At 44.1% G+C, this 23394-nt stretch overlaps 1 protein-coding gene across 1 annotated transcript; it reads right to left on the bottom strand.

Moving 5' to 3' along the window:
• Positions 1 to 10561: 10561 nt before the first annotated feature.
• LOC126520642 (uncharacterized) lies at positions 10562 to 20726 on the bottom strand. Its single transcript, XM_072287035.1, has 4 exons — positions 20367 to 20726; positions 19111 to 19167; positions 17927 to 18046; positions 10562 to 16584 (listed from the first exon to the last, which is right to left on the bottom strand). The coding sequence occupies exons 1-4, from the start codon at positions 20424 to 20426 to the stop codon at positions 16501 to 16503; spliced, it is 321 nt and encodes a 106-aa protein (XP_072143136.1). The 5' UTR covers positions 20427 to 20726; the 3' UTR covers positions 10562 to 16500.
• Positions 20727 to 23394: the final 2668 nt, after the last annotated feature.

The raw sequence follows: 23394 nt of genomic DNA, 5'->3' as shown, positions 1-23394 counted from the left end.
AAATAAACTTCCAGTTGGCAGTCAGCGCTTGTCTGTGGTATTTGTTCCCTCGTGTCCTTGTTTTATTCGCGCTGTTTAACTTCAGTTCTAAATATGAACCAACTAGGCCTCATCAAGATCCTACTAATCCTTCGCGACAAATGCAGCATGCGGTTCCTGCTCGTTTCCGGCGCTGTGTTAGAAAGTATTTCCTTCGTCTTCTTCAATGTGTCCGATGTAGAGACGTACTAAGTATCTTGACGCTGATGCACTACCGGATATGATCGCTCGAAGATATCGCTCTTGAAACAACTTACCATTGAAAGCTACCTTTGGTTTTCTGCACCATCGCGGCATAGAGTAATTATGTAGTCACCTCGAGAAAGCGTTTGTCATACGGATCTTGATGGGTAAGTGATCGTGCTGTTGAACTGTCGCTTGCGCAGCTTCGTCAGCTGCAGCTTACATGCTTTGTGCGCGTTCCCTGGTCCGCGTTGGACTTGCTTGCTGCGCCGCGGCGCGCACTTTCACTCTAGAAGCTGGGACAGGAAAGACGTGTTCGGCCTTCGTCTACTCAATGTTGTGTACTGCACAGCCATTGCTCGAGTTCTTGCAACAACTGAAATCACGAACGCAACAGGGAGAACGTACGCCGACAGCGATGCCCATCAACTCGAAAATGATGAGCGGGCAACGCGCCTGGCTGCCTAAGCGCAACATGGTGCAAAGGAAAGATTAGCAGTTCCGTACGGTTCTTCAATACTCGCCATATCCGCATTCCTGCGGTTTGTCGCCAGGTACACGCGTTGTCTGCATAGGGGTTATTTAATAACTGCTAATAATAAATGTAGGCAATAACCAGCCTTGCGGCGTTGCCAAGATTACTTTTAGAGTATACGCTAGGCATTTATAGTCAATTTAGCCCAAATGAGCTTTCGTTGCCGTTGGCCTTTAATCTTAGGCAATACATTTAACCCCTGACACCATCACTGACAAGACACTAACACGCCATGTCCGTAAAGCCGTACTTCGCTAGGACAAGCACTTTTAGATATCCCTTGTTCCCGCGTAATATAGCTCAGTAGAATGCGTCGCCCTTACCACTTCTTACTAGCGCAAAATGTATTGAGCGTGTTGACGCCTGAGCACACCGCTCTTGACAATTCTATTTCTCCTGCTTTTCTACTTTATTTTTTTACAGTTTCTGGTTGAATTCGCGATTTGCACTTACAATATAGCTTTTGTTTCCTTTTTGCTACGTACCTATGGTATTGTTCCATTTGTACATTTCAGCATATTTTAGTCGCCCCTTCTGTTGCTCCTCCTGCACGGCCCTTACAAAGCCTACAGTATTCTCTAAACATATAAATAAATATTAATAAAATAAAATGATACATTTCGATTTCCTGAGTAAATGTCAGCCTTTTGGATTAATACCGATCAATAAGTATATTTGTGCTATATACCACAGGTTATCTGTAAAACAATGTGTTAACGTTTCAGCATTATTATAAAACATTCTATATTGAAATGGCGCCTCAGTTTTGCTCCTGCGGATTGCAGCTCCTGCAGCTGAGCTGTCCGTCCGTCACAGGCAGTTCTCGAACATTCGGACAAAGAGCCGTTCATGAAAGAAAGCGTCGAAACTCTCAGAGTACCACGAAAAATATATTCAGAAGACCACGATAAATTTAGTGCTGACAGGATAATGATATCGCCACGCCCGTGCAAGCCGGTGTTCTTGCGATGCACGAGAAAAGTTATTGCCACTAATTGTTACCTCTCCGTCAGCCAAGTGCGATTCAATTGAACGGCTCTGCGTGAGCGCATCACGCACGTTCCCAAGAGAGCTCCTTGCTACGCGGCCGTGGAAGCTGTACGCGACCGACATGCCCAGAAGCGGATCCCTCAAGCCGAAGAAAACCACTAGCGTGAAACAAGTTGAGGCAACATCGACCGACGACAAGAAGGTGCCGGCGGTGGGCAAGGTGGTCATCATCTCCCCCAGTGATGGCGTGACCCAGGTGAAGACATTGGACGCCCTAAAGGTGTCCAGAGAGCTGCAGGCGGTCACGCCAGAAGGCATAAGTAAAGTACGCCTCAACCTTCGCCTCAACCTACTGGCCGTGGACACAAACGCCATTGAGGCCACTGCCAAGCTGCTCACCCTGAAGACGCTGTGTAGTGTGCCCGTGCAGGTGCGCGAGCCACACGGCTCGTACGGCAGCGTGGGCGTGGTGTACGGCATCCCTCCCGGCGTCACCGAGAGACAGCTAGAGGCGTCCATCCGTTCCAGGGCGCCCATCGTTGCGGTGCGCATTCCTCGGCCTCCCGGTGGGCCGGCGGTGCTCACGTTCGCTTCCTCTCGGCTGCCGCACAACGTGCTCGTGGGGCTCGTCGAGCATCGGGTGCACCCGCACGTGGACCGACCTCCCCGCTGCCGCCGCTGCGGCCGCATCGGCCACGTCCAAGTGGTCTGCTGCAGCCCGGCCACGTGCAGGAGATGCGGTGGTGCACACGGCCGCGCACTCTGCCCGGCGTCCCGGCCGGCCTGCGTCAATTGCGGCCAGGAGCATGACCCGTGCTCTAACACGTGTCCCAAGTGGAAGGAGGCCCTCCGAATCGCCAGGTACCGCAGCCTGAACAAGGTCGACTACGCGACAGCGAAGGCAGCTGTCGCGAGGCGGGCCCACATATTCCCACCCCTTATGGCATTAGCGCGCTCTCGTCCGCCCGCAAGTCACAGAGACGTGTACGTTCCCTGCGACATGCCACGAAAGGCCAGTGCTGAGCCAATGGTCACCAACACCGTCGACAAGTTCGTTCACGCACTGCTCTGGTTATACCAAAAGTTCCTCTAGATACTGCTTAATCTCACAACACCACAACTAAGTCAGTAAAGTGTTCCATTCATGTCCCGTATCTGATACTTAATTTCGTTGGTATGCGTGTTCATTTCTTTCAGCTACAGGTGCTTGTCACACTAGCCTTTTTGTTCGCGTTGTTGTTTCAATAACATTTGCTGATAACTTTCAAGGAAATTGTGTCCTGCTCTTGTTCCTGCGCGATTCATGAGCTGTGATAATATTCAAGCTGCTCTCCTAGCTTCGTACCTTGTTACATTAGGTGAATGTGCTAGCTATATACCTCCAACAAGAGCAACAGAAATTGCAAAACATAAATGGAATATATATATGACATATTCCTACAGAACAGTGACCAACAGCAGGCCTGTCATGATTGAAGAGACGATGATAACGACGTTATAAGTGACACGGGCTGTTCGTTCTGGGCAAGGCTACATGCATACACACTTGTAAGTGTGCATGTAAATAGTCATTCCCGTGAATCCTTATACGTAACATATTTGGCTCCGCAGCGAAGACAGGGCGATCCCTGTCTTCGCTGCGGAGCTCCGCTGCGGATGCTCACTCGAGGTTTTTCACCATGACATCCGGTTAATCAACCTCTACCACATCGGCCGCCCTACCTATAACAACGGCTTTGGTGACGCTTTCCGCCCCCAAAGATCCTGCCGTCTTCTCAGGCCTGGACGGTACAGACGTCTATGACTGGTTGAACGTCTACGAAGGCGTCAGCACTAACAACACGTTGGACCCTACTATCACGATCGCGAACGTTATTTTTTACTTAGAACTGAGGTAAAACAGTGCGAAAAAGACGAGGACACAGGGAAACAAATCCTCGTCTTTTTCGCGCTGTTTTACCTCAGTTCTAATTATGAACCAACTAGCCCTCATCAAGATCTTACTAATGCAAGTTATTTTTTAACTCGGCAGAACGCCTCGAGTATGGTTTTAAACCCATGAACATGAGCTCAAAAGCTGGGGCAGCTTCAAGCAGGAGATTCGTGACTTATTTGGAAACCACTTGGGTCGATATCTCACTGCCAAGAAGAAATTATTTACTCGTACGCAGACGTCAACGGAGCCTTATATGTAACATACATACAAGACGTCTTAGCTGTCTGCCGTAAAGCCGACGAAAACATGGCCGAGGTGGACAAAGTTGCGCATGTAGTTATTGCGGACGATGCATTCAACTTGTTTCTGTTTACGAACGTTGCGGCTGTGTACGCCATCGTTAAAGAATGTGGCCGCCTGGACCAAACCAAAAGCTGACACATTGCACATTAGTCCCAGTGCGTGCCGAATACCGCAAGGACATCAACGTATGATCTTTCTGGCCCGGCCAGCACCTGCCGTAATGTTGCGCGTATCGTTTGGCGTGAACTCCAAGCAGTCCCTCTAGCTACCCTGGAACCTAAGTCCTTCGGCGCGCCTTCGGATCCTACACCCCTTGTCCAAGCCGTCGGCCGACAGGAGGTCGCTAATATTGGTATGTACTCCGTTTCCTTGGCTCCTAGCTCCGAAATCCAGCCACATTTTTCAACTCCACTTTGACCCACATCAGACTTTCCTCCATGGTTCCAGAATCTGTCCGCATGGCGAACGCCCGACGACAAGCCTATTTGTTTTCATTGTCACCGCGTCGGCCACATCTCTCGCGACTGCCGAAGTCGCTGGAGTTCTACAGCACAGACTAATTTTTCCGGTTACTTTAATGCACCCGGCCACTATCGCTCGCATATGCCCAGCTCCAACCAAGTCGCCCCTCAAGAACATGTGGCTGCGCCCCGCTACACCCCGCCCCTCTCACCTCAACACCGCTAGTCTCGCTCCTCACAATGCCGCCAGTCATCATCCTCGACCTTTCTACGACGCTCCCAGGCAGAAACCTAAGTGATGAAGCTCCTCGCGGTGGCGTTGCATTGCTTCAACCGACCGAAAATCCTCTTTTGGCGATCCCTACCAGACAGAACCTTCTAGATGTACAGGGTGGTCCTTTCTGAAACGGAACACGCGAGCGCGTGGCCCATGTTCTGCGGAGGCTGCTTAGAGCACCAGCAAGTTGCCGCTAGAAGAAGCACGTCTGCTTGCGGAGTTATCTGTTGGCGGCCAGAATAGCCATAGCCGATAGGCAAGCGCCTGCTAGAATTATGTGGAACTCCCTCCCCCTCCCTTCCCCCTTTTCGCGGGACTGTTACGCAAGCAGCGGGGCCTGCAGCACAAAGTCTACTGCTAGCAAACCTCGTTGGATACGCAAGCGTACTGGAAACGTGGAAGCACCAACATACGCCCGGTAGTTATTAGGTACTCCTGGCGTACCTAAATTAATGCGTAAGCATTCTAGGGCTTCTTCCCTCGGAACTTCGTCCGTCCGTCCGTTTTTCTGTCTGTAACGCGTGATACGATGCACTGCATGCATAGTTATACATAAGGTCCTACGGAGGCGTATATGAGAATGTCTTATAACTACGTATGTACGTACGTGTGAGGACGTGGAACCGGCAACACGACGGTAGCCCTTATCAGCCTTGTTCTGCTCATGCAGGTTATGCTGCTGACCAATTCTTTGACGTTAGTCCCTTCATCAGGTCCGTTAGTCGATGAACTGTGCGCGGCGCTGGACTATAACAGGAAAGGGGAGCTTCTGCATGCCGCGGATCCTCAAATGTGTTTGACCGATGCCGAATTTGGAATTTCCTGCATACTCAGCTGTGCACACTGTGCCCTTGGCCCGGCTGTCTCTCGACTACAAATTCCCAGCGGCGACACTTCGACAGTGGGGCGTGGAACCAGCAACATGACGGTGGCCCTTATCAATCTTGTTCTGCGCAGGCAGGTTGGTCCCCTTCGCCGTTCGCTTAAGTAGGTTTGAACCGTAAGCATGCGGAATCACGTGTGAAGAGTAGGTAGACGCGCTTCCTGGTATAGTACATTATTAGCAACGAATTTAGGAAGATCTAAACATAGTAGAAGAGCTCCTCTTGCTAAAAGAACAAGTGGTCTTAATTTATATTTGGCGCTTTCGGAGAACAAAACACAGCCAAATTCTAGAATCGGTCGTACATACATACGATAAATCATAATTAGTCTGTCACTTCGCATACCAGAACGCCGGTTACTGATTCTGCGCAGTAAACATGCGGCTCGTGTCCTCTTCGTTCCAATATTTTCTATGTGAGAACGCCAGTGAAGTTTTCCATCATACAGGATACCCAAGCACTTAAGCGACTCTACCTGCGGAATGGTTCTCTGTTCATATACTAACGATAACTGTAACGGCCCGGAAAGCGGGAAAACAAGGACTGCACTTTTGTTTACGTTTACTGCCAGATGCAAATTGTTAAGCCACGTCGTCTCTAGAGTACAGAGGTCCGTTTGCAAAGACTGGTGAAGGGAATTGATCTCTCTAGCTGTCGCTAAAAATATATTGTCATCTGCATAGACATACAGCTTCACATCCTGGTGCAGCAGTGCTGAAGTCATCAATAGGCTAAATAGTACAGGAGATAGAACAGCGCCCTGGGGCACCCATCTTGTCTCATCAACCTTTCTTGAAGAAAAGCCGTTTTGAAACCAATGAAATTTACCGTTTCTTGGAAATTGAAAAATCCATGCCGTTATATATCTCGGAAAATTGCAGGACTGTAATCTGTCCAGCAGTAGAGAGTACTGAACGCCATCATGAGCTTTTGCTATGTCAAGAGTCACTAAAGCACTAACTTCTTTTCTATGCTTAGCAAGTTTGATGCAGCTTTCCAAACCTACATGCGCTCACCAAATGGAGAGACCGGGCCGGAAACCTATTTTACTTGGGCTCAGCAACGAATTTTCATATACATGATCCATCATACGATCATATAAAACTCTTTCAATTAGTTTTACCATATTTGACGCAAGAGAGATAGGCCTAATGTTGTTAAGATTGTAGCCAGCATTTTGGATGTCCTCCATTCTGGTGGAATCGAAGACTTCTTTAGAGAATAATTCACTGTGTTCGGAATATCGTCAGAAGGCATTTCGAACAACATTTTTAGCATGGCAGTGGAAATGTCGTCAGGGCCTGGAGCTGAAGCAGGCAGAGATCTAAGGACATTAGAGGGCTCTGACACTGTGACTTCCAGAAAGTCGTCTGCGATGGGAGGCCTTAATGGCCCATTCGGCAAACGTGATGTTAAGCATTGCGCTAAGCCCTTTCCTATAAATTCTAAAGAATCTGATATCTTGCGTGGTGAAACAATTATCGATTCACTATTCGCTGGTGTCGGTATGGATTTTCTGTATCGAAGGAATCTGAACAGAGCCTTTTGTTGGCGGGCTTAGAGAGGAAGTCATGATGTTTTTCGTCATACTCGTATTTTGCTTTCGATACTGTTCTCTTGAACAAAGCAGCTGCAAATCACTCCAGTTACTCGGACACTGGTTGTAATTTCTTCCAGGTGGCTTTTCGTCGTCTATAATCCTGCGTACAATCCCAATTCCACCAAGGAGAGGTAGTAGTTTTGCTTATGTTAACATTAGATTGAGACTTCTTAAAGGAACTTTTTAATACAGAGCAAAGCCTCATGGCTTTGATGTCATCGGGTACGTTATTTGAGAGTTGGCGGCATGGCTGCCCCTTTAGCGCCAGACACCGGCCTCTCCTCTTCATCCATCGCTGCACCACAACAGTCACGCGCACTCGTTACTGTTGTTCAAGAAGTCGAGAGTAGTAATAGCACTACGGAGTGTCGAGAGTCCACAGTTCACGCTGATAGGATGATGTCATCAGTTCTATCAAAGAGGCATCCGTGCGCAACAAGAAGTACTTGCTCCAGTCTGGAGCCTTTAGTACAGGCTGCGGTGACGACAGATCCTTTAGTCGCCTGTTCATACGGTGTCTGCCAATTCAGCCGGTGCGGTGGGCCTTTCCTCGTAAGATCAGCGAGTGGACGGGCAAGCTCAGCGTAGTTTGGAACGAAGTTCCGGTAATAGTTCGTGATGGAAAAGTGCTGCGAAAACGGAGACTTAGGAAGACCACAGGACGAAGCGCTCTGCCCACAGTTCTTTCTAAGTCTCTATTTTCGCAGTGCTTTTCCATCATGAACGTTTACCAACACGCCCAAGTGACAGCTATCCCGGTAACAGTCCATGAGTCTTAAGAAGGCCCTGAGCTCCTTCTTTGTTTCAGGTCGTTTATTGATGCTGATCATGTCGGCTATGTCTTTCGAGGGCTGTAAAACGCCTTGTCCTAGCACATGGGCCAAGAAGCACGTGTTGGGGAGGCGATTTTCCTTTTTCTTGGATTTTCTGGTTGGTTTGGCCGCTCGCACTCTTTGAAACAAGCAAGTTAAAGTGTTTAAATGCTCTTCTCATGTTTCTGTGGGCAAGAGAACGTCAGCGAAGTGATAGTAAACATAAGGTATGTCTCCGAGAACCCCCTCATCAATCGGTTGAAGACAGCAGGTGCGTTCTTAATGCCAAACGACATGTACTTAAATTGGCATAATCTAAAGTCGCAAGAAAATTCAGCGACTTCTTTAGACTCAGTGGCCATGGGTACTTGCTAATACCCTTTTGTGAAGTCGAAGTTAGAAAAATAGCGACTTCAAGTGAACTTGGCACAAATCATGTCTTCTCTAGGAATGGTCTCACAGTCGGGTCCTACATTTTGATCAATTTGTCCAAAGTCTATGCAGAGGCGCACTGTGCAGTCTTTTTTTTTACCACGACAATGGGTGCCTGATATGCCGACTTTGATTTTTCTATGATGCCTAACTTCAACCTGTCCTGGACTTCTTGTTTCATGGCATTTTTGACAGCAAATGGCATGGGGTATTTCCGGACTTGTATAGGCGCAGTAGTAGTCAGTTTCAAATGACATTGCAGGACATCAGTCTTTCCAGGTAGATAGGAAGATATATCGTCGTAGGTTGTAAGGGCAGCTTCAACTTGGAGTCCCTGATCCATAGTCAGTTGGTTCGAAATGGCGGCTTTTTTGTATGTCTGTGTTCGGACGAGGGATGGGTAAGGCGGCGTCGTCTCTTCAAGCTGTAGATCTCTCGCGTCATCTGTCCCAACTGTTGTCGCTGTTAGATCAAGCAATTCGGTGTTAGGTCGCTCTTCATATTTTTGCTACATACTTATATGAAATGCCGTTGTCTTGCTCGCAAGGTCAACGACGTAGTCCAGCAGATTTCTCCTTTCTACAACGCTAGAAGGCCCCTTCTACATGAGTATCAACTTATTCCTTTCACCAGGCAGTAGAACAAGTACTTTGTCTCCAGGTGTGAGCTCTCACCTCGTGGCTTTCTTGTCATGTCTTCTGTCGCTGCTTCGCTTTCGTGAGTTCTTGCGTGGCGATGGCGCACGTACGCTCTGGCCGTCGACGCAGTTCCATAATATTTCCATAAGATTTCGTGTCGCAATCCAAACGGGGATTTGTCCAGAATTCCTTTCGCACAGCCATCAGACCATGGAGATATCGTCCATATAATAGTTCAAATGGCGAATAACCGGTGCTGCTCTGTGGAGCATCGCGGTAGGCGAAGAGTAGCGGGCCGAGGTAGCGGTCCCAACATCTACACACTAAGAAAAAAAAGAGTATCCCTTACTCTTTTCGAAGAGTCTGGACGCGTTACGTATACGACACGCTTTGTGGGAGACACCCGAACTCTCTTTTGGTAGAGAGTCCCGAGACTATCTGTGCTCGATACAAGGTGTTTACGTGACTCCGCACACAATAGTCATGCATACTGTGTTGTAGTAGTCGCCTATACCCTCTCAAAAGGGTTACAAGACTAGTGCTGAGGGAGTCCGTTAACAATTCTTGATGAGCCAGACGACTCAAGATAAAGTGTCACATGAACACTGCAAGAATGATTCAGGTAACTATTCTAGATGAGTCTGATGACTCCAGCAGTGTGTGCCAAGTTACCCTTAGTTCGTGGTGCCGGTCTTTTGCAAATAAAGTAAAGTAACTAATCCATGTAAGTCGTTTCACTCTTGGATGGCAGTGTCGAGCCGCTTTTCAAAATGTGTCAACAACTCTTGCTGTAAGTACACACGACTAGGGCTAGTTCTCAAGAAGGCTACTGTGAAAAGACAACATAGTATGTTAGCATGAAAAAGTTAATATTTCATCAATCTTTGTTATTGTCTTCTGAAAAATTCTAATGTATCAGTCAGCACAGAATCACTATGAAAGCAAGACAGTTCTCATTACTATTAAACTGGAATGAATAACCGACCAAGCAGCACAGTCTTAAATAAATGTCCAATATGTAGCCTGCAGCTGCATATGCATGACACTGCAATGCCACTCAGAACCATAATGAGACCCCAAAATATTATGTAACTCATTCAGAAGTTTAATTTACCACCGCACAAGTCTCTTATAATATGTCAAAAGATTTATAAGTTCAACCTATTTCCCTGTTCTAAAAGACTTAACTTACGACTTAACATTCTAAGCGGGTAAGCTGCACATAAGAAGAAAGGCTGCATTTATGTACAAAGGAGACCCAGATAATGAAGTGCAATAAAAACAATATTCCAACTTAGATTACATAATCTATGCATTATACTATGCTTGCTGAAAACAACTGGTTGGCAATTGATAATCCAATCTAACAGTAAAAGCAGCTGTCTTACTTTATGGTACTCTTGTTGGCACTTTTTCCCACACAATTTCTGCGTGTTAGCGTGAGATGAAAATTGATCTGAAAAACACCACATTAAAAAGTTGTGCATCAATTTTATTCTGTCATACCACATGCAACAGTGTAGAAAAACTTCATAACTGACAAAATTACAAAAAGAGAGCAACACTTATACTGATCATTTATTTATGTTGACAAACCTACTTTTCCAAGATAAGTCTAATAGCTGACACAGACAATTTCACAGGTAGAAATAACCGCTAATACAAAACTTTCCATAATGCAAACACGTTGACAAAATAAGTAGCACAGGTAGCTGTATTTTGTTACGGCAAAGATAGCGCATGAATGATGAGGACAAGGGAGGAAGCAGAACACATAAAGAAACTATACCCAGCTGCATGCACGCAGCTGTAACACTACACCATAGTGTACAAAGATCCAAAAGAAACAAAGAGGAAGATGTGAGGAAGGCTTCTTTTACTCATCACAAGTCATCCTGTAAGAGCACATTATGCACTGGCTGTAATCTATCCTCAGGACATACATCAATAAGTTACATTAGGTGCCACATTTACAAATCACTCATGGAATGTTCTTGTGATTGTCCTTATTCCAATCTTTAACTTAGCAAGCATGACTGAGTTACGTAAGGCCTCCCTAAGGCTCGGCACATATACAAAAAGAAGTGTTTCTATAAACACTGGAGGTCACGGACAGATGACTGACACATACCTCTTTTAATTCTTTTTTCTTTTTCATTATGATTATCTACCACAGTAGTCTTTTGTAGAGTGAAACACATCCGGATAATACACTGCGGGCAACCAAGTGTGAATACCTGTTCTCGATTTCTACCTTTCTCTGGTGTCCCGCTAAGGTAACAATGGCACGAAAGATTGTCTTCCAAATGTATGTGTTCCCACACAACAGGAGCAGATGATAAGCCACATTAATGGTGCGTGAAATAAAACATCTGTGCTTAACTTTCCACTGCCGCTCCAATCTGGAGTGATTTTTTTTTGCTTTGTTGTGTACACTAGCACAGGTGCTACGTAGTCCCCTTGGTGCCCAAAGCAACTCTCACACCACAGCAGGATGACAATTTTTTTTCTAAGCAGAACTCTGGTTATGGGGGACAATTGCGAACTTATATTTTTGCTGTGTCTCTTTATCATGTTGTTTACCTTTAACTTTAGCCACTTTGATACTTTTCTGAAGGTGCAGACAGGCCATTGAACCAATGCTAGGTTTAGAAAACACCAGAGCAGGGTAGAAAGCAAGAACCGATATTAATAATTTGGGTGCCCACTGTGCATTGCGTGGATATGTTTCAATGAACGATAAGACTACTTGGTAGATAAACATATAAAAGATAAGAGCATTAAGCTCGAAGCCTACCAAATTGTTAACTGAGAATTTTATATGTAAATTAAATTTCGTGATTCCCAGTGATGAAGAAACAGTTTTGAGAATATGTGCGAAGGCAACCAAGTCACCCATGCTCACAAAGGCAACAAAATAAGAACAAGCAAGATTACAAGAACTTCGAACTTTCAACCTAAAGTAAGACACCTCACATGACTGATTTATGCATTTACTGAGCATAAATTACACCTAGCCCGTAATCTGCTTGTACAAGATGACAAACAATCAGTTACTGTTTCTTTCTCTCTGGGGCATTTGGCTCTTCTGAACACATGCACATTGTAATGCACAGCTGCGTGGATGTAGCTGGGCATAGTTGTGAGTCAGCATCAATCTGTTTTTATGGTCCTGCACTATTATCGTTATAATTTATAATTAGCAAACAGCCTAACTATCGGGTTGATCAGCTGTATTTTAAACAAAACATAATGACAGATTTCCCTGTTTCTTGCTACCATAAGGAGGCGGGCACATCATTTCATATTTCAAGAAACAGCTGTGCAACAGAACAAATGCTGAAGACAGGAAGTCTACAATGACCAGTATGTTTATTATAAAATGCCATGCACTAGCTCTCTGTAAATGAATACCTCTGTTACCAAAAATTCTAGTCTGAAAAAATAATTGGAAAATATTTACAAAAGTGACAGAGATTAGAACTGCAACATAATTGCAAATTTCTTCTTAAACAAGATCACAATAATTGAAGTTTTATTAATTTCAGCAGTATGGCTGACATCCCATTATTGAGGCTAGTCAGTGCTGAAGGTATTGTTAGTTTGTAGGAGTCCTCAGACTGACAGCTCTGAAATATTTATCGCCATACTTGGTGGAACATGCCTTGCTGTTACAGATATTACTTTGCAACAAAACATTTTGTAAGCCTTGTGGGACAATTCTATGTGGAAGATAGACCTATTTCATCATTGCTTTTTTGGGTTGTGTATCTCAGAACTGGTGCTAGTCTGAGTTCTTACAAACTAGACGTTATTGACTACTGTAATTATAATGCCTGCCACTGCTATAAACTTATGTTAGAGAAAATTGTCGCATTGTCATGAAACAGTCATCTTCAATTTTTAGCGGCAGTCACTGCTGAAACACTCAGTACATAAAACAAAACAAAGATGTGGAGTCAGAATGTAAATGTCGAACAAAGTTATAGTCGATTATGCATTTCACAGAACTGTTTTTTTTTTTTGTTGGTGCGCCAATACCAATTGCACATTTACAAACGTTTTAGTATTGCACTTCTGGCAAATGCAGAAAAATTCGGTGTTTAACAGCAGTCCCTGGGAAGAAAGCCAAGAGTCGCTTCGACAAAAGGATTTGCCTTCAACTTTGCGTCGCTATGTTGTAGGTCACTATAGCAAGGGGCATGTTTTGCTGATTGAATATTACTCGAAACAGTTTTATTATTTCTACTACAGGTTTGAAAAGAGAGCAAATTGTAGAGTTCATGCAGATTTCATATATGTCATTAGTAATTTTTTAGCTGCTTCTTGAGTTATGTCCTACACAATGGGAAAATACAGTGATCTTTGCGGGCACTTTCTTGTGTACTAAATTTTCACAAAAAGCAGTGTGCTGTAGCTAACACAGCTCTTTGTAGACTGCAAAGTGCCGATATCTATTCAAACAGCAGGTAAAGGTACTAGAAGTATGCAAGATTAGCAGGCAGGCAGACAGGCCTGCCTACTAATATTGCATACTTCTCATGCTATTGGAAAAAATTATTGAATATCCTTCAAAAACATTTTCTCACAATAGCATGAGAATAACCTTATGCACTTATAATTGTCCTATACTGACGAAATTTGGCATACGTACTCTTAAAGATATGCAGAACGCTGATATGTAACTGAAATTGCAATCTAAAATTATTTAAAGTGGCTTAATATTTTTGCATTGTTCCAGTAATTGTACAAGCCGTCTGGATAGGTATCACCACTTTGCAGTATACAACTAGCTGAATAAGATATAGCATGAAGCTATTTCTGAAAATTTTATACACAAGAAAGTGCCCACAATAATATTTTGCCACTGTGTAGGACATAACTAAAATATAGCAGCTACACAAAAATCAATGAGAATTCAAATCTAATAAAATACTTTATGAATAACAGTATATTCAAATCTCTAGTACAAATATATAAAAAAGTTTTTCGAGGAGCGTTTCCCCTCAGTAAGTGGGTGTCAGTGTATTCTACCAAAGTGCTAGAAAACGCCTTCAGGCATACCATGGGGAGCTTTATAAATAGCACACGCACGCATCTGCCTAAAAAGCGCCACGCCTTGCTTGCATTCCTTAGTCATTTTTGCATTCTGTTGTATGTCACCATTTGCATCCCTTAACAGTGAGTGCGCAAAACCAAAAACAGCCTATTACCGTATTTACTCGCATAATGATCGCAATCGCGTAATGATCGCCCCCTAAATTTTGTCGTCAAAATTCGATTTTTTTTATTTCCCGTGTAATGATTGCACCCCGAACTTGCCGCAGCGACATGTCATGTGCCAAGTATAGTTAATAATGGTCGTGCTTACCATCTGTCGACTGCTATGCGAACAACTCTTCAAGACAAACCAAGCGGTCCGCACGCACCAAACATTCTTAAGCAGATGCCCCATTTCATTCCTTTCATCACTTTCCGCACTTCTATGACAAAAAAAAGCTACAACCAAACTTGCCTTGGTTATGTGTAGGCTTTATAATGGTTGTGATCAACAAAAACAACAAAAAAGGCGTCTTTCGATTCTTCTCGTCTGCACTCGTGGGCACGCAACAAATCGCGAGCGGCAATGATAGCAGCCACGTTTACACTGATGCGTTAGAAGTACACCCTTGTTCATTCACCGCCGTTTGTAACGCAGCTAAGATATTCGCCCACCCTTAGCGGAAACGTGCCATATTAGGATAGTGGTGAAGACAAATGCCGCAGTTTCTGCAGCATGCCCGCCATGTGTTCCTATGTCACTGGCCGCTAAGCGCGCCGATCTGTTTCTTGCCGATATTATTCATTACTGATACGGAAGAAACTGTTTGAATGCACCTAATGTACTCACGAGAAGAAAAAAAATCGCGTTCGGCGCGTTCGGCTTGCTCTGCCGGGCACCATTTTTTTTTTTTTGTGTGTGTCCCGCACTACATACAGTGGCAGCCGCCTATTTGTTGACCTGTTGTCATTCCGTAGCAAATGGCAGATGATTTTTTTTTTCTTTTTGCGGGGAATTTAACCCGCGTAATGATCGCACCCCTGAATTTGAGTCAATTTTTTTTTACAAAAGAGTGCGATCATTATGCGAGTAAATAGGGTAACACTGAGTTTTTAGCCTGTAAAGGTGTTGTATACAAATGAGGGCAGCCAACTCTAGTGTGACAATACACAAACATTTGTTCTCACAATAATGAAACCAGTCACAAAATATATCCTCACAAATATGGAAATGAATACCCAAAGAATCTTGCTCATTGTCACATTAGTGTCCTAAAGAAGATCTTTTGATGTTTATAATTCCTAGTTTATTTCACTTGCTCCAGTAAATGGGCTCTGACCTAGACTACTCAGTGTAGGAGACTAACCCAGACCTGGAAGCCAATACTTCAATCTGAAATAAAGGCATTCATCCCACGACCACGTCACTGCTATGTCATCAGAAGCGTGCATCCATGGACATATAGTCCGTAAAATAATTTTTAAATGATCTGTACGGTTACTCTTGCACTAATAAATTAGGAAAAGCATTTGCTATTTAAAGCACTGCTGTAAACCTTTGTTTGAGAAATGCAATACTCAAAAGTGTAACACAATCAAGGTGTGCATGAAATCTACGATGCCTTTGACATTCGTCAGTGTGGCAAATGGGCACTGAGAAATGCCAAGGGCATCATAGCTTTCGTGTCTCAAACCTTGCATGCGAGTATTACTGGTATCTTTGCAGTGAAAGGAAGTCACATTATTATCAGACTTATGAGGGGAACTCATGTTTCTCTAGTTTAATATTTTCCTTTCTGTGCTCCTATATTCTTGACTTTTCAAAAAATAATGGGTGTTTGAAATAAGTACCCTATATTGCTCTTAAATTTTTCCTGCACCAGAGCCCACGTTAGGTTACATTTCTTGAACACTTTGCAGTGCTGTAGATTGTCAAAATGAAGAAAAAAATGCCATAAGTTTGCATTTTAGCCTTCTGTATAACAAGAATTATGAACCTATTAATTACATACACAAGTACAAAAGAACTACGAAAAACTAGGCATAAACACAGACATACATTATAATAGCAGGACTCGATGGTGAGAATTCTAATAGAAAGGAACCATTAAAAACTAGGTACTAAAGACAGATATGAATTATAATAACACAAGCATCTGCTAAGAAGTTGAAGAGACGAATAGAATGTCTCTTCAAATCACTCCACCCCAACCCATCCATGGTTCGATGAGTGACCACAGCTGGTGATGCTGTTTTGATAGGTGGGAGATGAGGTACAACTGTGAAATAGCTGGAACATGTAGAGGGGTCACCAAAGATTGCACGCTGGTTGCACAGCAGGTTGCCTTGATCTCCGGACTCACTCGACACTCATGCGTTGAGCCTGGTTATACGTCGTTTGCAAGAGGCCTGGCCCGAGTATGTGGCACGGCTTGGGTAAAATGTCGAGGCAACCTGAAAAACACAGATCCATATCTATAAGCACCAAAATATTCTTCACCATAGGGTAAACCTGAAGTTTACCATCGGCAAATAGCAGATAATGAAAACAGACACAAGTCACCAGACTTGAGGTATACAAATGTGCAAAAGTGTAAATGAAGGTGAAGAGCTGCTTATAGGATGGAATGTTTCATTATGTCTTTTGTAGATCAATAATAATATCTTAACATAAAGTCAAGTGTACTTGGCCCTCCCTAAAAAAATTTAAATTATGGGGTTTCACGTGCCAAAACCACTTTCTGATTATGAGGCACGCCGTAGTGGAAGACTCCGGAAAGTTCAACCACCTGGGGTTCTTTAATGTACACCTAAATCCAAGTACACGGGTGTTTTCGCATTTCGCCCCCATCGAAATGCGGCCGCTGTGGCCGGGCTTCGATCCCGCGACCTCGTGCTCAGCAGCCCAACACCATAGCCACTGAGCAACCGCGGCGGGTATGGCCCCCCCTATTTGTGAAAGTAGGCTATTCCATGCGAGCTGTCCCGACCTGGCACACGACCACTTGAAATTTCTTTTTGAAAAACTGGAGGCCCTTCAATATAGGAAATGTTAATTTCAAGAAATACTTAATTTAAAAGGTTTTTTTTACTGGCGCAAGCACTAAGTGAGATTTTGTGTAACGCACGAAACTATGCATCATAAAAGGCATAGCCAAAAAATTGGTTCCTTTATTAAGGTGGCCAAATTTTTCAGGACAATAAAGAGAGGCCTTACACCAAAAATTGAACTGCTTATTAGCCACAGCTCAGTTTATTATGGGTCATTAAAAATGGACAAAATGGCCTATTAACTTTATTTTATTAGAACTGGCTTACAGCAAAAGCTGCAAATTTATGTAATCCACATATTTAGGACTTGTGCTGCATGCAAAAACTGGTTTCAGGAAGATAAATTATGCAGCAATGCACAGAGATGAGGATGAACTAGCAAAAAAAGTCAGTTTTGGTGTAAGTTTATCGGCATACTTGCTATTGAGGCAGTCCTAGTAAATTTATGCCCAATACCATGTATGAGAGTACACTGTATTGTTTTTAAATGGCTAAATCTTTATCAAAGCAGTTTTGAGTTAAGCACGAAAAAAAATTGTGCAAGTGGTCTCCTACTAGTTTCAAAATTTGCATCGCGTTTCGTCTAATCCACATAGCCTCTTGGCGGCTAAGGCAAAATGCATGGACTTGAGCATTCCTGCACCGATAGCAGGGAGTCTAAACTGCTTTGAAGTTAATTATTTCATTGCTGAGTGGCTACAAGCCACTTCACTCAAAAAGTTTCCACTTAATTACATGTATTTACCTTAATCTTTCTGTCGGCTTCCAGCCTGCTTGGCATCATCACGAAGGCTGCCAACTCCCTTGTGGACGTAGTCAGGACACGGTGGTGGTAGGATGCAGAGCGGGAGCCATCAGACTGTACCTGCAGCAAATTTGCACAAATGCTCTTAGTCCTACCATGTCACAATTTACAAGAAAAATTCAGCTGTCTGTGTAACATGGATACCAATACAAATAAATGCAAACAGTTAGGTCCTACAACACAACTAGAACGTCGACAAAGAAGAAATGGTACTTATGTTTATGAAAATACAAGCAATGAAAAAAAAAGAATGTGCATCCGATTTGTGCATGGAAGATCAGTGGAAACCTGAGCTCATACCATCAAGTGATCTGCTAGTCAACTGCAAGCCTCTTAAAATGTCATTGTATGTTTTTTACACGCACTATGTTAAGCTGCATTAAAACAAGTTCAACATCTCTAAACATAAGTAAATCACGGAGCAATTCAGTTAATGAATTCCAGTGGTCGTTAATGCAACAAAGTGGAAGCTCTGAATGAAGCTGGCCAAACTGGGTAGTGACAAATAACAATGTGGTTCTCTACATCTTGTTTTTCTGGCTTTCGCTGTAGCATTAAAATACACAAGAAATTTCATATTCCTGACATTTCGCCCTGCTAATTTTTATTCCATAATGCACAATACTTCAGCAAGATCAATAATGCTGTCTTTTAATCGTAAATAGTGATAGAACAAGAAATTTTACTGGAGCCGATATCTTGACAAGAAAACTCGTCTCCTTCTCTTTGTCGAAACGTTGGCTCCAGCGGTGCTCCTTGTTCTACGGCTCTTCATCATTTCAAGTCTCTGTCTTCCTGTGTACCTCTGTACTTTCAATGTTGTATCAATTAAATTGTAATAACGGAGAATCAGTAAATGAAGCTGATGAAGAACTTAGGTTTCTTGGTAGATAACGACAGAGTAATTGCGCAACACAGAGATAGGGACAAAGGAGGCTTATGTGTGTCGTCTCCTCCAGCCATGTCTCTCCTTTGGACAATTACTCTATCTCGATGTAATATTATTACCCTTTGCACAATAATGCTGAAATGAATAAAGGCCAGGAAAGTGGACACAAAAATTACAACACATAGCATCATATGCTCATGAGATATGCGAAAGTGCCTACTACGATCTGTCTCACCCAAAACGTGCTGGATAAGATGGCGTCTTCTTCTGAATGTTGGCATTTCTTGAATACCTAAAATAAGGTACATTTCAAAATTACAAAAATACACAGAACAACAGTAGTAGCAGAGGAGATAACGCATTGTTTAGTAAAAGAAAGTAAACAAATCTCTGATACACCGCAGACGAAACTTCCTTTATTACATTAGTAGAAAAATACACCACATTTCATTTCATTCAATGCTGTGAGCGTTTCTTGGTACAAGAAAAAAAGGTATTTCTGCATGAAAACAGTAAAATAATCATAGCCTTCTACTTTTACAAAATACGCTACAGCGACTAAGCCAACTACAGCTGTATATACTTAAAATTGTTATATGCACATTACAATAGCCAAGACAGGATAAACTTGGGTTCATATGCAGCTCACCGTCGGTACAACTTTGCAATCAGCTCATTTCTGCTTGCCAAATATCTGCACTAACATAAGACTACAAATAAAAAGACCCTCTTTTTCATAAAACACCGCACTCAATATAGAAAATCCAGTAGGAATACCACAACTTCTCTACATAACACAGCCAGTAAGCCTAGTAGGATTTACTATATAAAGGTTGCAGCAAATTCATGCTTTTAAATATTTACAACCGTGAAAATAAAGATTACATAAAAAATAATAACATTATACATCGGCTTATATTGTGAGCTAATGTGTTTCCGACTTGCAGCCAAATGCACATTAAATTTGTTCTGTTTCAGCGCTTTTAAAGCGTTGTGTCTGTTCGCTCGTGCATGCAGCCGCCTTACCGCTACGAAAATATCTGTGCTGCCACACCGCCTTACACTGCCATACAGCGTTGTAGCGTTTTTATTATTCGCGGTAATATACCTAAAGCGCTAGTAAATCTTCACAATACTCAAGCTGTTTTTTCGACAACCTGTCTTCGCCAGCGAAAGTCACACTGGTGCTAGTATTGTATCTACAGTTCAAGTTACGCAGTACTTGGTATTCTACGGATTGTTCGATGCGACAGGCCACTCGTCATTGGAGTCGTTAAGAACGGTGTTTATCTATGGCAGCACAGGTTTGCTATAATTTCAGATGCTCTCCTGAGGATTCCGTCTGCCAGTAGTATTTTCGCACACATACGCGAACGCATGCCTATGAAACGTCTGTGAACTGCCAAGAGAAACGTGGCGCAAAATGTAGCCGTACCGGAAGGGCCGAGTACGCGCCGTTTGTAAACTCGGAACAAAAGCTGATATGCTTACCTGAGACGTTAAGAGAAATATGGCACAGGTCACTCTCCGCTGGTAGTCTTTCGTATGCATCTGGTCGTCTCTGCGTTGCGATCTCCCATATCAGAAGGAAAACGCAGTGCCAAACGCAACACTTCCGGCGCTTGTGACGGTCCAGCGAGCTGCACTTGCTCGATGTCGGCAAAGACGAAATCGGCGACACGCCGCTGCTGGTGGCGGTCCTCCTCGTCGCAATCACACAGCACGGACAGAAGTTCCCACCGTAACTTGCCGCAACGTCTGGTTGCAGTCGCCCCTAAAGCAGCGCTTTCAGAACCACTCCATAGAATAAAGAACCACCACTCGACGACAACGTACTCACACGAGGTGCAACGCAACTGCAAGATGGCGTCATGCTATTGACGGCTTCGGCTTTGGATAATTTGTATCCGCACAACTGAGCAAAACAGTTGCGCTAGTTTCGGTTTTCTTTCCTCGCGTTGAAATAAAAACTGTTTTGCTCACTGATAATTTTACGTCACGTAAGTAATGTTCACGAATGAAACAGCCATGAATTTAACACGCGTCTTGAAATACCCGCAACGTTCACTTCGCAGAAGCAAAATTTGCTCGTCCGAGTGTGGTTACGTTTGAAATATCTATCGTTGGGCTGTCGGAGCGTGCTCGAAGTGGGAAGACGCGGCGTAATTGTGTTTAATTTGCTTGACTATAATGGTGCGGCTGCCTTTGATCTCGGTCGAGTGCAGTTTGCTCTGATGTAAGGTAGAACTATAAAGCCGCCGACGTTACTGAATAATCTAGTGCACCTGACGCTGCCAGAACTCCGGTATTTCCTCCACAATTTCTTGCGACTGCGTTCCGCTGTCACCAAATACGAGCGTAGTCCTTTGGCGGAGATTTAGCAACACATTTTCCAGAAATATCGTTCACCGCTTTATCACGACGTGGAGAAGCAGCGTTGTTGGTCCTTAGTAAAATTTTCTGTTTATTGAGAATTTTGCGATAGCAGTGATATGGACACAACCGTCGAAATATATCTGTCGGTGTTACCGTGAGCTTACGTATAAAGTCAAGTGCGATAAGATCCTATCCCGCACCGTCGGCTGTGCGCGTTAAAGGAAGCGTTCGAGGCTGAGCCGGGCTGGATGGGCGCCCCAAGTCAAGTATTTATAGACCGTTTCATCGGGCGAGAAGGATAGGGCGCGCGGAGAGCCTTTCCTCCTCTCTGGCTTGGGCGATCCGGCGCGGCGCTGCTTGAAAGTATTGCTGTCGCGTGCTGCGGAACGATTTCGAGGTGTTTTAGATCTTACTTTGTGAAATTTACGCCATGTTCGTTCATATAAGGTCGTCAGGGAAGCCTTTCGGTGCATCGGTAACTACTGTAGGCAGAAATACGTCTTGGGAGCGCAAGAATGTGACGCGCATAATTCGCCGCTGTGTACGCGCATTATCAGTCGCGGTGCGTGTATGTGTTGTTAGCTATTTTGCTTATATCGATTTTCATTCAACAAAGAAAACCGGTGTCACTCTATTACCAGCATCAAATGGTAAATCAGCTCACTGTGTGATCGAATGGCCTAGGGAGTAAAACATAAAACATAAGAGCGCATCTCGTGCACGGCCAACCTAAGGCAACCACGAAACATCTGAGCGGCAGGCGCTATCAAATATTTGTGATACACTGGCATCGTTCTCACGCATTTCAAGTCTAGTATGCTTGAAATTACCATATGCCTACACTAGCATTGCTGCATGAGGCCCATGGCGCTGCTCAGCACAGCGATCACTGCGGTTGGTGAGCCAGCACGATACATATATAAGCTGTGTGCTTCGGCATTGCCTTTTTGGCCTGTATACAGCCATAATATATGACAGGGTTCGCATAAAAAGAATGCGATGGCAATTCTTGAGCGCAAAATTTCCGTAATGCTTGTGAGTGCGTCGTAGAGAACTGAACGAATACAACCGAAAAAAAATTCGGTTATCATCATCTTTCTCTAAAGAAGCAAGATAAAAAGGGCTAACGCCGCACAACATTTATAAATATATAACCGCTGATGCCGTATGCTAAGAAAGATATCTTTAATCCACCACCTACTACTGCTTAGGACGCTCGCGAAGTTCGTAAACGGTCGTTTTGATGGAGAAGTTTAATTCAGACTGTAAGGTATGCTGCTATTACTAGCCAAAACTATTTTATTCATGGGTGGAAACCTCACCCACCCAACCAAGTAGTCACGCAATGTAACCTACGGCGAACAGTTTGAACGCTTGTCAAAATATAACAGCACAGCTCCTATTGTAGCAGAATGGTACACACGCTGTTACGATCGTCGCGTATGTTTCATGGCTCCTTAACCGCAGCTTAGAAATAGAGGATAATACTGCAATAACGTCACATTGGTGATTGGAACATTCAGAAATACACAACTGATCTCCGAGGCTGATTGTAGGCTCAAATATGCGCGCACACTTCGTGCTGCGTGATCCGTCCACCTCAACGCCAGCAGAAATTCCGGCCACGACGCCTTCAACCACTTGAGCACGTCTCACAGAACCGTTTGCCACGTATAAGGCGCACGTCATACTAAATAGACCGCACGACCGCGAAAACAAACGCCAGAACCTACCGCCGAGCGTATACCTGCAATGCAAAAGACCGCTTTCACCCAAGCCAGTATGGCGCTGCTCATAGGCGGCGCCACTGTCGTCCCATTATGGCGGCGCCTACGGAAAAACGGTCTGTGGGGAACCAGCGCTGCATTTTTCACGACACCTACAGCGACGCCCTGACGGTCAGAACGTGCACAACTCAGCCTCTCCCGCGGACGAAAATTGCTACTGGTAGTGGCGTTGCGTGCGCTGAAAGTCGAAGGAAAACAAAGGGACGCCGACGATACTGTTGCGGATACAAGTGCCGCAACTACGTCGGGATGAGGGAGAATGTATCCTTCTGCGTCTTTCCATCTAAACCCTACGAACAAGAACGGAGGCGGCGTTGTATCCAAGCAGTCAGGCAAACGGAGTAAGTTCCTGTCTT

The sequence above is a fragment of the Dermacentor andersoni genome, chromosome 3 (assembly GCF_023375885.2).
Source record: "Dermacentor andersoni chromosome 3, qqDerAnde1_hic_scaffold, whole genome shotgun sequence".
Lineage (NCBI taxonomy): Eukaryota > Metazoa > Arthropoda > Arachnida > Ixodida > Ixodidae > Dermacentor > Dermacentor andersoni.
The sequence above is the reverse complement of the archived record's forward strand: the minus strand, read 5'-3'. Positions and strand labels throughout refer to the sequence as shown.